The 16,135-nt window shown below is 44.4% G+C and overlaps 1 protein-coding gene across 4 annotated transcripts in view; it reads right to left on the reverse strand.

The window, feature by feature from the left end:
- The window catches only part of sh3pxd2aa (SH3 and PX domains 2Aa), a gene marked incomplete at its 5' end in the record, with an annotated part of 126,949 nt that overhangs the window by 11,511 nt on the left and 99,303 nt on the right, over positions 1 to 16,135 (reverse strand). For all 4 annotated transcript variants that reach the window (XM_083765286.1, XM_083765287.1, XM_083765285.1 and 1 more), the window contains one exon: positions 6,321 to 6,438. In XM_083765286.1, the coding sequence (XP_083621412.1) occupies positions 6,321 to 6,438 (118 nt within the window). The remainder of the gene's footprint in view (positions 1 to 6,320; positions 6,439 to 16,135) is intronic.

Below are 16,135 nucleotides of genomic sequence, written 5' to 3' on the forward strand. Positions count from 1 at the left end.
GCAAAGTCGGTATTGAGGATAAAGAGTGAGGCTAGGAAGGTGAAGAGGGAAAAGTGAGGAAGCAAATTGTGATTGGCCGGAATTAGATGATGCATGATGATAAGAGCACCCCTCACTTCACAGGGGTGTGATTCTATATAAATGTACTGTATAGACCCACAGGGCTCTATACTTGGTCCCCTCCTTTTTTCCCCTTCCTACACCAAATCTTAAAGCCCAAAATAACCAATCTGTAAACTCACAATATGTCACGTTGTAATGTGAGCTTAATGTAAGATCTGCTATGCTATGTTATGTTTTATATAATGTTTGCCGAAGGCTCAGAATAGAGACGCGAGGGTTATGGTTGTTAAAAATGTGTTCCAGATTTCAGTTCAAAGTGTAAATATGGAGCCCAGATTTAGCCGCTCACCTTTGCTGTGCCATGTTGTTATTTTTATTTGCCATTATGTAACAGTAGGTTGGCAGGCACACATGACTGGCATACACACACAATCATAAACATCATGCACATAAGCCTTTAGACTGTATAAGCTGAACTAATACGCTGTCTGTTACAACAATATTGTAATTGCAGCGTGGAAGGGATATGGCCTAGGGCTGATAAACAGACTATATAACGCATTTTGGGCGGGAACCCCTTTTGGTATTAGCATTATGTCATTCTTTAGCTATTGAAAAATAGCAGATCTACAAGCTCATAGCGCGTGGCTCATAGCGCGCGCTACGAGCTTGTAGGTCTGCTATTTTTGAAAAATCAAAGAACGACTGACATATAGGAACATTGCTTTTTCAGAAAACTGTTAGAAGATTTAGAAGACATTTTGTAGAATCGTTCCCAGGTCAAAATGGGATAACATACATAACCTTTTATCACTCATCATTAGAATGCTTAATGAGTCAGCATAAAGGCTTTGTGAAAAAACAACAACAAAGATTCCAGATGTAATCGAGTCATGGGGCTGCTGTTGGTGGGCCGTTTTCTGCACTGGGGACAGTGTTGATTTAGTCCACTACCTTTTCTTCACTGACGAAAACTAAATGGAAACTAAATGAAAACTAAGCTATGATGACTAAAACGAAGACTGGATATTTTGACAATTTCATCAACAAGTTAAAAATGTTAGGAAGGGACTATAGTGGACAAGAGATCCAGTCATTTTACACTTGGTTGTATGCTGAAAATAGCTGATCTATACAAGCTCAGAACGCGTCGCAGCGCGAACACGCTCGTCACGCTGTGAGTTTGTAGATCGGCTATTTTCATCTGTTGCCAGTACAAGGCCTCTATTCAGATTCTGACTGGAGTAAAGGTACACGAGTATTGTCATCAAAATATAGCCTACTAGAGACTACCTACCAACATAAAAAAATATTACAAAAGTAAATTGTACAATATTCTTCCTCTGAGATGTAGCAGAATAAAAGTATGTGGAAACATTTACATACGGAGGTAAATAAAAGATACATCAAAACTGTACTTAACTACAGTACATGGTTACTTTCGTTTTCATCACTGTTTTCCAACTCTGCTGGTGTCTCATACCCACTGTGACCACCAGGGGTCTCTATAATAACAAACAAACGGATAGCCAGAAATGCACTGTCCAAAATGGCCCACTGAGAAAAGCATGACTCACAAATCCATGGAGAAATATAATTATACTCCAAAACAGTTCACTGTGTGTGCACCGGATTACCCTTCACTACAAATATTCTACTGTAGCACGTGTGCGTGCCGTGTGTGCGTGCCGTGCCGTGCGCGCGCAACAGATGTAACAAGGTAGCATGTGCAAATCATCAGCAGTGCCCCAGGGGCCATGAGGAAACTATACAACTGGCAGGAAATGCATGTTTGCAAACACATACAAACACATACACAGGAAACCACAAATGCTCAGCGTGCAAATTAATATCAACAAATACATGATGTGTGCGACGGGCATACAGGTGTATGAACACACACACACACACACACACACACACACACACACACACACACACACACACACACACACACACACACACACACACACACACACACACACACACACATACACACACACACACAGAGACAGCAGGGAAACGACGTGAAGCTGTGTTAATGGTTTAATTTCTGTAAGAATTAGGCCCAGATGAGAGCTAGCAGTCCACACTGGCTTGATCACCACTCTAAAAATAGACGGCAACACTCTGTGGAGCCGTTTCACTTTGAAAGCAGATGGTCACAATGAACACTCACATTTGGAAGCGTTTCCGTCGAGGCATTTAGCTGCAGCAGCCTAACGGTCTGAGTGCGTTCCCTTCAAGGTGAACGCTGAATGCTGATCTCTCTCGCTTCCCTTTGCAACGGGCTGGCTGAGGCTCTGAGCAGAGCACTGATCAGTGTGGGTCCATTTAGAACAGTGGTTCCCCAAAGTGGGGCCCGGGGGACCCCCAGGGGTACTTGAGGGAGTTCCAGGGGGTCCCCAGCTAAATGATGATGAGGAACCAAATGGACGCTTATGGGCCTGTAACTCAGAGAGTGTTCAAATGGAACCAAATGGACCCGAGATAGAAATTCCATTAAATGGGGGTCCATAGACTAATGTCAAACTGTGGGTCATTGAAATTAAACGGGTTGAGAATCACTGCTAAATCCGTAAAATTCTTCCTTATGGGGGTCCCTGGCATATATTTTTCAAATGGGGCTAATTAGCAGGGGTGCTGGAAGGTATTTATACCAGGGGGGGGGGGGGGGGGGGGGGCTTTGGGTGGGAGGGAAACATTTCGGGTCTTATTCGGGTATAATTGGCCTAATAATGACTTATTTAGGACCTAGTTAACCGAGTTAATCATAATAACAGTATGTGACTCTTATGGTGTTGTTGTTTGGGTTAGATTTCTTTAAACCTGGTGCAGGTGAAAGTAAAACTACAATAGGTTTTTGCTGTCTCGTCATGTTGTGTCTATCTGTCAACTCACTCGCTGTGCATTCTGCATTCAGCACGCTCTGATAGACGTCAAAGATTAATTAAGAAATTAGACACAGGAAACTACCGCCCTGTTATATCTTGTGTTCTATGTCCAAAAATCATAGAGAGAATAATTTATGAACAAATTAGCAGATATTTAAGCGAACGCAATCTGCTGTTCGATTTCCAATCCGGTTTCAGAACATCCCATTCCACTGACACATGCCTACTGTTCTTGAACGACTACATCAAACGCGAGGTAGACTCGGGCAAATACTGCGGCATGGTCATGTTGGACCTTCAAAAAGCGTTTGATACCGTAAACCATTCAATACTACTAGTCAAACTGGAGGCGATGGGTTTCGATAGTACATCAGTAAGTTGGATGAAATCCTACCTGGAGGGAAGAGAACAGACGGTAGACATAAACGGAACTATGTCTTCCCCCCTTCCAGTGAGCTGTGGGGTTCCCCAAGGAAGCATACTAGGGCCATTACTATTTTTACTTTACATTAATGATATGAGCGCCGCCTGTGATTGCAAATTGTTCCTGTTTGCAGACGACTCAGCACTCCTGATATCGGGAGAAGATAAAACTCAGGTTGAGGAGATGCTCAGTTTGGAACTCACCAAAATCAGAATTTGGCTTACGGATAACAAACTCTCATTACATCTTGGTAAAACAGTTTCTATTCTCTTTGGGTCTAACCACTCCCTTAGTAGGGTAAATGATTTCAGTGTCAGAATTGACGATATTATAATTACTAGTAAAAAAGAGATTACATATCTGGGCTGTATCCTGGACAACAAGCTGACAGGTGAAGGCATGGCAACTAGGGCGATCAAAAAAGTAAACCAAAGGACAAGATTCTTGGGGAGAATCTCCTCCTTTGTAAACAAGAGGGCTCTCAGGACATTAGCTGGAGCTCTTATTCAGCCCATATTTGACTACGCCTGTACCTCCTGGTTCTCGAACATCTCAAGGTCACAAAGAATTAAGCTTCAAACCTCCCAGAACAAACTAATTCGACTCCTCCTAGGCCTAGAGCCCATGACCCACCTTTATGCAACACATTTTGATGGCATAGGATGGCTCCGGGTAGAAGACAGAGTCGGCCCAGGCCGTAGCGTAACGGTCTGGGCACCGGACTGGTGATCCAGTCGCGGTGTGCCGCGGGTTCGACTCCCGGACCCGACACGGCCTTTACCGCATGTCATCCCCCCATCTCTCTCCCGTTTCCTGTCAGCCTACTTTCTATCCCTTAAAAAATCAATAAAGGCGTAAGCCGCAAAAAAAGATCTTAAAAAAAAAAAAAAAAAGACAGAGTCAAGCAGTTGAAAATGGGGCTGACTTTCAAAGTGGTAAATTCAGCCCTGCCCTCTGTGCCCTCAGTCCCCATTTACTTAACCGATTACCTCACAAAGGTGAGCAACTCTCACAGCCACAACACTAGAGGGAGTATAAATGATGATCTGGTGCCGCCCGCATATAGAACAAATATGGGTAAATCCACTTTCCACAGCACTGCCACTCAGGTGTGGAATGCCCCGCCCCCTTCCCTCAAAACAAACCAATCACTGGCTTCCTTTAAAACCGGGCTGAAAAATCACCTATCAATGTCAGCGGGTCAAAAGGAGAGAAGATGACTGCACAACCTCCCTATACCCCCCTCTGAGTGATTTATTTGGTATTTAGATTTATTTAGATTTTTTGGTACTTACAACTGTAAATCATCTTCATGTTTTTTGAGATATCTTCGATTACTGTCATCATTGTGTTGTGAATGAACGCATTGGGACCCGAATGGAAACAAGACCGCAAGGTCTTGTTTCGGTGCTATCCTTTTGGATAAATGTGCTTTCTGCTTTTTTGCATTTGATATTGTCTAATAAAATAATCAATCAAATCAATCAATCAATCAAAAGATGTCAAAAAAATCTCCTCTCCACCAGCAGGGGGTGCTGGAGCACCCTCCGCACCCCCCTTCCAGCACTGATGCTAATTAGTGTCAATTTGGGGGATCCTTGACATGAAAAGGTTTGGGAACCACTGAATTAGAACCACAACTATAACCAGAACCACTGAATTAGAACCACAAGTATAACCAGAACCACTGAATTAGAACCACAACTATAACCAGAACCACTGAATTAGAACCACAACTATAACCAGAACCAACCCTGAAGGTGGAGGTGTAACCACTGAATTAGAACTACAACTATAACCAGAACCAACCCTGAAGGTGGAGGTGTAACCACTGAATTAGAACTACAACTATAACCAGAACCAACCCTGAAGGTGGAGGTGTAACCACTGAATTAGAACCACAACTATAACCAGAACCAACCCTGAAGGTGGAGGTGTAACCACTGAATTAGAACTACAACTATAACCAGAACCAACCCTGAAGGTGGAGGTGTAACCACTGAATTAGAACTACAACTATAACCAGAACCAACCCTGAAGGTGGAGGTGTAACCACTGAATTAGAACTACAACTATAACCAGAACCAACCCTGAAGGTGGAGGTGTAACCACTGAATTAGAACCACAACTATAACCAGAACCAACCCTGAAGGTGGAGGTGTAACCACTGAATTAGAACCACAACTATAACCAGAACCAACCCTGAAGGTGGAGGTGTAACCACTGAATTAGAACCACAACTATAACCAGAACCAACCCTGAAGGTGGAGGTGTAACCACTGAATTAGAACCACAACTATAACCAGAACCAACCCTGAAGGTGGAGGTGTAACCACTGAATTAGAACTACAACTATAACCAGAACCAACCCTGAAGGTGGAGGTGTAACCACTGAATTAGAACTACAACTATAACCAGAACCAACCCTGAAGGTGGAGGTGTAACCACTGAATTAGAACTACAACTATAACCAGAACCAACCCTGAAGGTGGAGGTGTAACCACTGAATTAGAACTACAACTATAACCAGAACCAACCCTGAAGGTGGAGGTGTAACCACTGAATTAGAACTACAACTATAACCAGAACCAACCCTGAAGGTGGAGGTGTAACCACTGAATTAGAACCACAACTATAACCAGAACCAACCCTGAAGGTGGAGGTGTGAAGGAAAAAAGTAATAAAAAAAAAAGCTAAAATTGCTGATCTACAAGCTCACAGCACATTGCGATGTGACGTGTTGTGAGCTTGTAGATCGGCTAAATTCCTATTGTTCTTTTTAATGCGTTCTCCTAGTGGGAAAGAGCCTCACCTCACCAAGCTGCTAATAATCAGCATGGATCACTTGGAGATGGTTCTCACCTGATGTACCACCAGCCCTCCTAATAACCACCAGCCCTCCTAATAATCAGCATGGATCACTTGGAGATGGTTCTCACCTGATGTACCACCAGCCCTCCAGGTTCTTCTGAATGACCTCCACAGTGACCCCTTTCTCAAAGGTGACCTCGTCCTTCCCTTGACTGCTGTACGCCTGCACCGTGATGTACTTCTCCTCTAGAGGGCGCAAAGAGAGACAGAGAGAGCAAAATAATTTAGAAAAGATGCATATTTTATATGGAATAAAATACCTTCTAAAGTTCTAAATCAGTAGTTCTCACACTTTCAACATGTTTCAAAAGTTATTAAAAAAATAGACAGATGTACAAGCTCGCAACATGGCACAAAGTGACACACTATGAGTTGTGCATCTGCTAGCTGTTTCTGAATACCCAACACAAAAATCTAAAGTGACAGTGAACACAGATGCTTTGCTTTCCCAGTTTTGACGGGTTAAGTCATTCTCAAAAGGACTCTGAGAGTGTACATTTTGGTTCCATGTGTACACTCTCAGAGTTAAAGACCTCCACAAGGGTCCATTTGGATCACCCTCAAGGAAACGAGAACCACCGAGCAAAATCAAAGTTAATAAGCAACATAATTGCAAAGTTGAGAAACTGTAGCTCTAAGCATAGGTTCAATGAGGATGTTCTCTCTCCCACACTTTCATCTGTATTATTGCTGGGGACGCTTCCCAAACATCTCCTTTCATTCACAGCTTGAAGTGGAAGCACTTCTAGCCAATCTGCAATCAGGCGATTGGACTCACTATACACTAGTATACGCCTTTAAATATCACTGCCTCTGACTTTGTCATTCTCTTTTCAGCGAGCAACGAGCAACCTTTTATTGAGATGTATAACCGAACAGACAACCTCCATCATACCACCGACAGTCCCGCGCGCAATAGTCCGACACCCTTCCCCAAATCTAACCGCACCCGGAAGCCACCGGTGAGGGCGTGAACCCCTTTTGGTGTTTTAACTAAGCATTATGTTATACTTTAGCTATTGAAAAAAAGCAGATCTACAAGCTCGTCTGCTATTTTTGAAAAATCTTAAAAATGCGGCACAAATCTTTGAATATATATTCTTTCAGAGCGAAAGCCACATATATCGGACTATTATGTGTCCTCATAGCACCATTGTATTGGATAGGAAGTCAAGCCAGACTCTTTAGTCTCTAGTACTCGTGTTACAAACAGAGAAAGTACATCCTGAGTGACAAGAGCTGCTCTGTAGTTAATTATATGCAGAGGGAGAGTCAGGGAGTCAACATGAATGCAGTGTTGTCATCAAACAGGAGAACCTCCAGAGGAAAACGCCACAGTAAATGTGCGGTGAGGCCAGAGGCACAATGGGGAATATAGGGAAAAAGATGTTAAGTGTGACCTACTTAAGAGGCTTTCTTCATACCAACGTACAACCAACCTACTTCCATATACTTATCGCCCTCGTCCTAAAATAACAACACGCCGCGGCGTTGCGTCATCTGATCGCCCCCGTAGAGGAACGGTCACAGCCACTTTGTTCACCGTGCGTCAGAATCTCCTGGTTCTCCAAATGGGGTCCGCGGACACCTCAGGGGGTCCCCCCAGGGGGTCCCTAGCTAAATGATAGTTAGGAACCAAATAGACCCTTATGGGTCTGTAACTCAGAGAGTGTACAAAATGGACCTGTGCGGGTCAATTTGTAGATTCTCAGTAAGATTAATGAAAGGAAAAATGAAAAAACACAAGTTATATGGAGATACGAGGTTTCTGCCCAACGACAGCGATATGCCGCTCATATGAATTTTCTTTAGCCGTGATACAAGGAAAGCATTGCACGGTGCTTCCTAGGGAGGAATGAAGGGATGGCTGATTTGATAGGAGAGCGAACAGGAGGTTGTCAAAAAGGAGTGTGTGTCTGTGTGTGTGTGTGTGTGTGTGTGTGTGTGTGTGTGTGTGTGTGTGTGTGTGTGTGTGTGTGTGTGTGTGTGTGTGTATGTATGTGCGTGCGTGCCTGTGTGCCTGCATGCCTGTGTGTGCCTGTGTGTAATGGGAAATCAGCTGTGGAAGTCTGTAGGGAGAAACAGCGCTTGTAGTAGCTTGCATCATGAAAGTGCAAAAGAAAAGGCCGACTGACAGACTGATGACCTGTTCCTTAGCATCTGATCACACTCTGTAATGACTAGTTATAGCAAGGTGACACTCAAAGCACACAACCTCCTCTTTCATTCCCAAGACACACGGTGGACTGTGTGAAAGGGATGGGAGGGAACAGGGGGATTGTTGAGAGTAGATGAGGTGATGTAGATCTAGAGTTGAGCAGGGCAGTACAAACCCAGGGTGGGTCAGGGAAGTGAATCTAGTAGATCAACAGACTTAACTATTGACAGCCCCCCCCCCCCCCCCTCTACACCACCAGTTGTTCTCAAACCTCTTCACGTGAATTTGGCTGTGAACCCTGTTCTGAAGAAGCTTTGTGCCAGGAACCCCCAGAAGAGAAGATGTTCAAAATGACGCTAGGCTTGTTGTGGTTAAGGACATACCATATTTTGTCTCACAGCGACAGTTGGATGGCGATGACAGACTGTACAGTATGTGCTGCATGCGTATGCTTACATGCATTCATATGTACAGTAGTAGACGTGTTATGTATCCAGAGGCTGTACAACGTTCCTCTCCTGACTCCAGAGCAGCTGAGGTCAAACACATGTGGAGCGCTGTGTGTGGAATGTCTGGGCCTGCAACTAGGCAATAGCAAGTGGTGAGTGAGAAGGAGATGGGTGTGCGTGCGTGCGTGCGTGCGTGCGTGCGTGCGTGCGTGCGTGCGTTATATACTGAAGTTGTGAGGGCCAAAGCATAGTAGAATTTGAGAAACAGACATTGATAGAACCATGTTCCTGTTCCTCACAAGATAAATGGATGTTTTAAATAGATAAAATATACATTTACATGTACTGTACATGCCTGATGCCTGATATATACTTGGTTATTGTCGCACACCGAAAATAGCAGACCTGCTATTTTTGGCTTTAGGTTTAGAGTTAAAAATGGTAAAATGTTGATGTCCTCACAAGCATAACACAAGCAAGTGTTAGTAATAAACCACTGCATATCCGACATGTGAGAGTGAGTGTTCAACAGAGGCACTTCAACGGAAAGTTTTATGTTTATATAACGCAGTTTAAAACGTCGTGAAACATTCTCTTCTTTACAGGTGTTGACGGAACGGCGTGAATCTCGTGTGTGTATGTTTGTGTATAATGTACGGATGTGCCATGTGTCAGCGAGACCACATATCTGTCAGAGAGAAAGAGGTTTGTTTTGTGTGTGTGTGTGTGTGTGTGTGTGTGTGTGTGTGTGTGTGTGTGTGTGTGTGTGTGTGTGTATGTGTGTGGGTACGTGTGGGTTTGTGCTGTACGCATACATTTATCTTTGGCTAGCGGAAGCGTACTGTACGCGTTCCAGCATGTCTGTGTGATTGGCCCAGCTGTCACACAGCAGACACGGAGCAGTGAGTTGAGTGGGCGGTCAACAGCAAGCACACACACACACACACACACACACACACACACACACACACACACACACACACACACACACACACACACACACACACACACACACACACAGAGAGAGAGAGAGAGATCAGATTAGGGAATTTTCTACACAAAGGGGGAAACGGCTCCTAATGAACACATTGAGGTAATTTATATTACATTTTTATTCAGCTTGAAGCATATTTAAACCAGTGGTTTTCAACCCTTTTCATGTCAAGTTCCATTATTTATTCGCAATTTCAGCCACAGACCACCATTTGATGACATTTAGACTCTTAGACCCAACACAGAATATTTTGTTGTCGTTGGATAAGATTTTGTCCACAATAACATGCTGTTAGGATAAATAACAGGCAAATGTTGATCAAAATAACAATTCTTCTACATTCTCGAATAGAGCACCGAAGTCTGACGTAAATATCGGTAGAGGGCGCAAATCCACGGGTTCATGTAATTTTTATTTGCATTGTAATCCCCATAGGGGAATTTTAGATCGCATATGGATATGAAGAATCAACTGACGCTATTGTTACTGCTACTGAATTAGTTACATTTTCGCTAGAAACAGACTATCATATAATTATGTCGCAAACGATACAGAGACACCTCCCTGACAATAACGCTGAGGCAGCTTGTTTATTTTTGGACCACAATGCTTATATGAAACGATTTTAAGTTATTCTCCACAGAGAAATTACTTCCGTGAACCAGGGGAATCGAGGGGATGAGCCAGTGACGTCAGGACTCTGTGAACCAGGGGAAATCGAGGGGATGAGCCAGTGACGTCAGGACTCTGTGAACCAGGGGAAATCGAGGGGATGAGCCAGTGACGTCAGGACTCTGTGAACCAGGGGAAATCGAGGGGATGAGCCAGTGACATCAGGACTCTGTGAACCAGGGGAAATCGAGGGGATGAGCCAGTGACATCAGGACTCTGTGAACCAGGGGAAATCGAGGGGATGAGCCAGTGACGTCAGGACTCTGTGAACCAGGGGAAATCGAGGGGATGAGCCAGTGACGTCAGGACTCTGTGAACCAGGGGAAATCGAGGGGATGAGCCAGTGACGTCAGGACTCTGTGAACCAGGGGAAATCGAGGGGATGAGCCAGTGACGTCAGGACTCTGTGAACCAGGGGAAATCGAGGGGATGAGCCAGTGACGTCAGGACTCTGTGAACCAGGGGAAATCGAGGGGATGAGGCAGTGACGTCAGGACTCTGTGAACCAGGGGAAATCGAGGGGATGAGCCAGTGACGTCAGGACTCTGTGAACCAGGGGAAATCGAGGGGATGAGCCAGTGACGTCAGGACTCTGTGAACCAGGGGAAATCGAGGGGATGAGCCAGTGACGTCAGGACTCTGTGAACCAGGGGAAATCGAGGGGATGAGCCAGTGACGTCAGGACTCTGTGAACCAGGGGAAATCGAGGGGATGAGCCAGTGACGTCAGGACTCTGTGAACCAGGGGAAATCGAGGGGATGAGCCAGTGACGTCAGGACTCTGTAAACCAGGGGAATCGAGGGGATGAGGCAGTGACGTCAGGACTCTGTAAACCAGGGGAATCGAGGGGATGAGGCAGTGACGTCAGGACTCTGTGAACCAGGGGAAATCGAGGGGATGAGCCAGTGACGTCAGGACTCTGTGAACCAGGGGGAATCGGGGGGATGAGCCAGTGACGTCAGGACTCTGTGAACCAGGGGAAATCGAGGGGATGAGCCAGTGACGTCAGGACTTCGGCACTCTATTGTGTAGACAGACCTCTTGTAAATTAAGTAATGCAGATGTTTAACAATAGTTTTACTCTTGAGAGCATAAAATGAAACCAAATGGACCCTTAAAGATCTAGACCGTATAAGGGTCCATTTTAAACTCTGTGTCATTTAGCTGGGGACCACGCGGAATGCCCTCACTGGTTCAACCACTGGTTGAAGCCCTCACTGGTTCAACCACTGGTTGAAGCCCTCACTGGTTCAACCACTGGTTGAAGCCCTCACTGGTTCAACCACTGGTTGAAGCCCTCACTGGTTCAACCACTGGTTGAAGCCCTCACTGGTTCAGCCACTGGTTGAAGCCCTCACTGGTTCAGCCACTGGTTGAAGCCCTCACTGGTTCAGCCACTGGTTGAAGCCCTCACTGGTTCAACCACTGGTTGAAGCCCTCACTGGTTCAACCACTGGTTGAAGCCCTCACTGGTTCAACCACTGGTTGAAGCCCTCACTGGTTCAACCACTGGTTGAAGCCCTCACTGGTTCAACCACTGGTTGAAGCCCTCACTGGTTCAACCACTGGTTGAAGCCCTCACTGGTTCAACCACTGGTTGAAGCCCTCACTGGTTCAACCACTGGTTGAAGCCCTCACTGGTTCAACCACTGGTTGAAGCCCTCACTGGTTCAACCACTGGATGAAGCCCTCACTGGTTCAACCACTGGATGAAGCCCTCACTGGTTCAACCACTGGTTGAAGCCCTCACTGGTTCAACCACTGGTTGAAGCCCTCACTGGTTCAACCACTGGTTGAAGCCCTCACTGGTTCAACCACTGGTTGAAGCCCTCACTGGTTCAACCACTGGATGAAGCCCTCACTGGTTCAACCACTGGTTGAAGCCCTCACTGGTTCAACCACTGGTTGAAGCCCTCACTGGTTCAACCACTGGATGAAGCCCTCACTGGTTCAACCACTGGTTGAAGCCCTCACTGGTTCAACCACTGGTTGAAGCCCTCACTGGTTCAACCACTGGTTGAAGCCCTCACTGGTTCAACCACTGGTTGAAGCCCTCACTGGTTCAACCACTGGTTGAAGCCCTCACTGGTTCAACCACTGGTTGAAGCCCTCACTGGTTCAGCCACTGGTTGAAGCCCTCACTGGTTCAACCACTGGTTGAAGCCCTCACTGGTTCAACCACTGGTTGAAGCCCTCACTGGTTCAACCACTGGTTGAAGCCCTCACTGGTTCAACCACTGGTTGAAATAGCGTATATCTACAAGCTCACACCACACACGTTGTGATCTTGTATAGATCTGTCAGCAGCCGGCACTAATATATGCACACACACACACACACACACACATGTGGGAAGGCAAAGCAGGGACGCACACGCACAACAACGCACGACAGCATCAGCCTGCGGTTTGGATCTTTATTTAACAGGATTAATTTACTTCAGCGCCAGTGTGTGATTCGCTCAACAAAGTGGTGCTGTTCAACAGAGCTGTTGAATTAAATTGTTCCTCTAGTTCATTATACAGGTCAAAGAACTCATCAAAGGCACTGCTGACTTCACACCGGCTGTGATTTGGGCTGTTATGACATGCCCGTGATTAGGGATCGGATGCTATAGGGTTCATTTGGTTAGCAAGTGGTGGTAAGTAACTAAGTAAGATTTTGAGGTATTTGTACTTATAGATTTTGATTATTAGCCTATTACAAAACATAAATTACCCACTGCAGCTCTATATACACAGTACATTTCAGCCTTTGGAAAGTAACCGATCTACAAGATTGTGAGCATGTATAGATCTGCTATTTTCAAAATATTTTTTGTACATTTTATACATTTGAAATCTCGCGAAAAAGAGAGTACTTTTACTTTTGGTACTTTAAGTACATTTTGATACCAATACTGTGGTACTTTTACCTTTTGAATTCCTGACAACAACATCATCGTTGCTGTCGGGCAGAAACATCTTATCTCCATATACTATATATATAACCTTTTGTGTTTATCTGGTAAATTAATGTCGTACTTGATCATACTTACAGCGTCACACAAAACTAGCAGATCTACAAGCTTTTGGATGGTCAGACGATGCACATACCTCCCGATTCATTACAATATCGATACCTAGGGTGCCGATTCCACTTATATCGCGCTTCTTAAGTATATTGCGATCCGATATTATACATTAGATTTTCCCAAGTTACTTTGCTTTTATTGTACTAGAACATGGACGGACGGTGGATCTATGTGTGTCGACACATTTGGAATAATATCCAGGGATTAGGTTCCTTGGCCTGCAGCGTCACACAAATGTTCTCTTGGGCAGTGGCGTGCACAGACATTTAGAGGGGCAGGTGCTCAAGTGAAAAAAAAGGGCACCGCGTGCAGCGCATTTTGGTGTGGGAACCCATTTTGGTGCTTTAGCTATTGAAAAATAGCAGATCTACCCCCCCCCCCCCAGGTCAACATATGAACTCCTGACTGTACATAAACTGTATTTTTTCCTACTGTTTTTCCTCTTGCCAATACTAACAACTAATACTGCCAACAGATTAATTTCGTTGTACACTTGTGTCCAATGACAAAATAAAATCCATCCATCCATCCATCCATCCACTTAACAACTATAACACGCTCCGTAATGTAACTTGAGTGCTATGTGTGCGAGGTGCCGTTTGTGGACAAAACCTTCCATGACACCTCCTGCTGAGCTATAAACGCCCCAATGAAAGGTATGTGTCAGCAAACGGGCAGGGAGATCAAAACAAGTGCTTTTTCTTTCATCTATTAGCCAATCATCATCTCCGGAGTCATAAAGTCTGAATGATCTCTTCATTGCTCTTGTCCTTTTGCCGCCACAGCTAAATCACGACGCATCTCGACACGCGTGCAGAGAGCTGTTAAATCTCCACTCAGTCCATTCTCATCTCGGCCTCCGTATAATGCATTATATTAGCTGCCTCACAGCTAGAACCACATGCACTTAACGGGTTAGTTTCGATTTTTGGACTTAAAGCTGTAGGAAATAACTGGCCATTAACACCTTGAGGGCCCGGGCCTATTTAATCCATTAATAAAATGTGCCCATCGTCAGCAAAGTGCCTCTAGGCTGTAGAGCGATGTGATCAGTTTTCATAGCACTGATTGGGGCACATGACCGTGCACTTGAACTTGACGGTGATTTACGTCATGGACCTGATGGTGTTAATATAGTGGTTACAAAAGTATTAATTGTTTGCCTGGGTCACGTGGTGGGAGTTCTGGTCTGGTTTTAGTGAATATTAAGTAGTTCCGGGTATTTGGTGGGGGTCACGCATTAAATAAATGAATCCACAGAACTAGCTTCATTTGTTTTGTTGACCCATTTCTACCATTATAGAGCAACTTTGACCCCCCCTGTTAGATCGCGTGATATAAGAAAAGATGAAATAAACAAAGCACCCTGGCTATTTTGCAAGGTATGTGAGGTATGTTTTAATAATTATAATTTATCCAAAACATGAATTCTCCAAAAACAGACATTATAAATTATAATATATATAGATATATATATATTTCTTTTTTTTGAGAATTAATGTTTTGGATAAATTAATAGTATTTTACCGTCAGTTGATGCTTGATGTGAGTGAAATCGCTGGAGTGATTAGTTTATGTCTTATTAAAAATGTTTCAATCACTTTCAATGTTGTTTTGTTAAATAATAGCAGCATGAAGTGAGCTTGTATAGATCTGCAATTTTTGAACACGAAAATCCAAAATGACAGATGCTTTCGCGGTTTTAATGGGTTAAGCCTAGCCTATACGTCATGCTTCTACAGTACGTGCCAAGCTCACAACGTGTTGTGATGTAACATTATTTTCATCATTACAGTTGCTAAATTAAGCATCAATAGGCGTGTTCCCACTCATGGGAAGAATACCGGAAGACTCGACCCGGTGCTTGCCTGTTTTTCCTCCCGGAATTGTCACCAGTGAGGGGGATAACTTTGTAATATGCTATTGGCTGTTTGTATTCTTTTTGGAAAAATATAAAGAGATACTCCTGTAGAAAGGCTATATTATTTTACTTATATTGACCCTATAAACAATTTAGTATTATTTAGTATATGTAAGGTTTTGCACACTCAAATGGTACCTCGTCAGATAATCCCCACATATCCTACAACAACTTCTGTGAACAGACTTCAATGTAGTAGCTTTTCATAAATTATATTTGTACTTAGGCTGTTCTGCTGTCATGAAAGGTTATAGTTAGAGAAATTCAAAGTCCTGCCGTCTGCTGTCCAGCCCCTCCCACCCCTCACTGGGGAAGATTCTGGGAGGAAAACAGAAACGGGGCGAGTCTTCTTGTTACCCATGGGAACACGCCTAGGCCCTTCCATGGGGCCCTTCCATGGGGATCCTACTGACAGGATGGGGTACGAGATCAAACATAGAAGGAAAGACAGAGACCTACAGTACGTGTAGGAAACTAGAGAAAATACCACGTGGGGAGAGCATGAAAGAGTCAAGAGAAAGGAAAAAAAGTTAAAACGAGTTTCCAACATGACTTCAGTCAGCAGTCAGTGCGGCTTTCACGGTGGGTTTATTTTGTATGATGGAAAATAGTGCTA

Source organism: Protomyctophum parallelum (genome assembly GCF_964188405.1).
Source record: "Protomyctophum parallelum genome assembly, chromosome: 5".
Classification (NCBI taxonomy): Eukaryota; Metazoa; Chordata; class Actinopteri; order Myctophiformes; family Myctophidae; genus Protomyctophum; species Protomyctophum parallelum.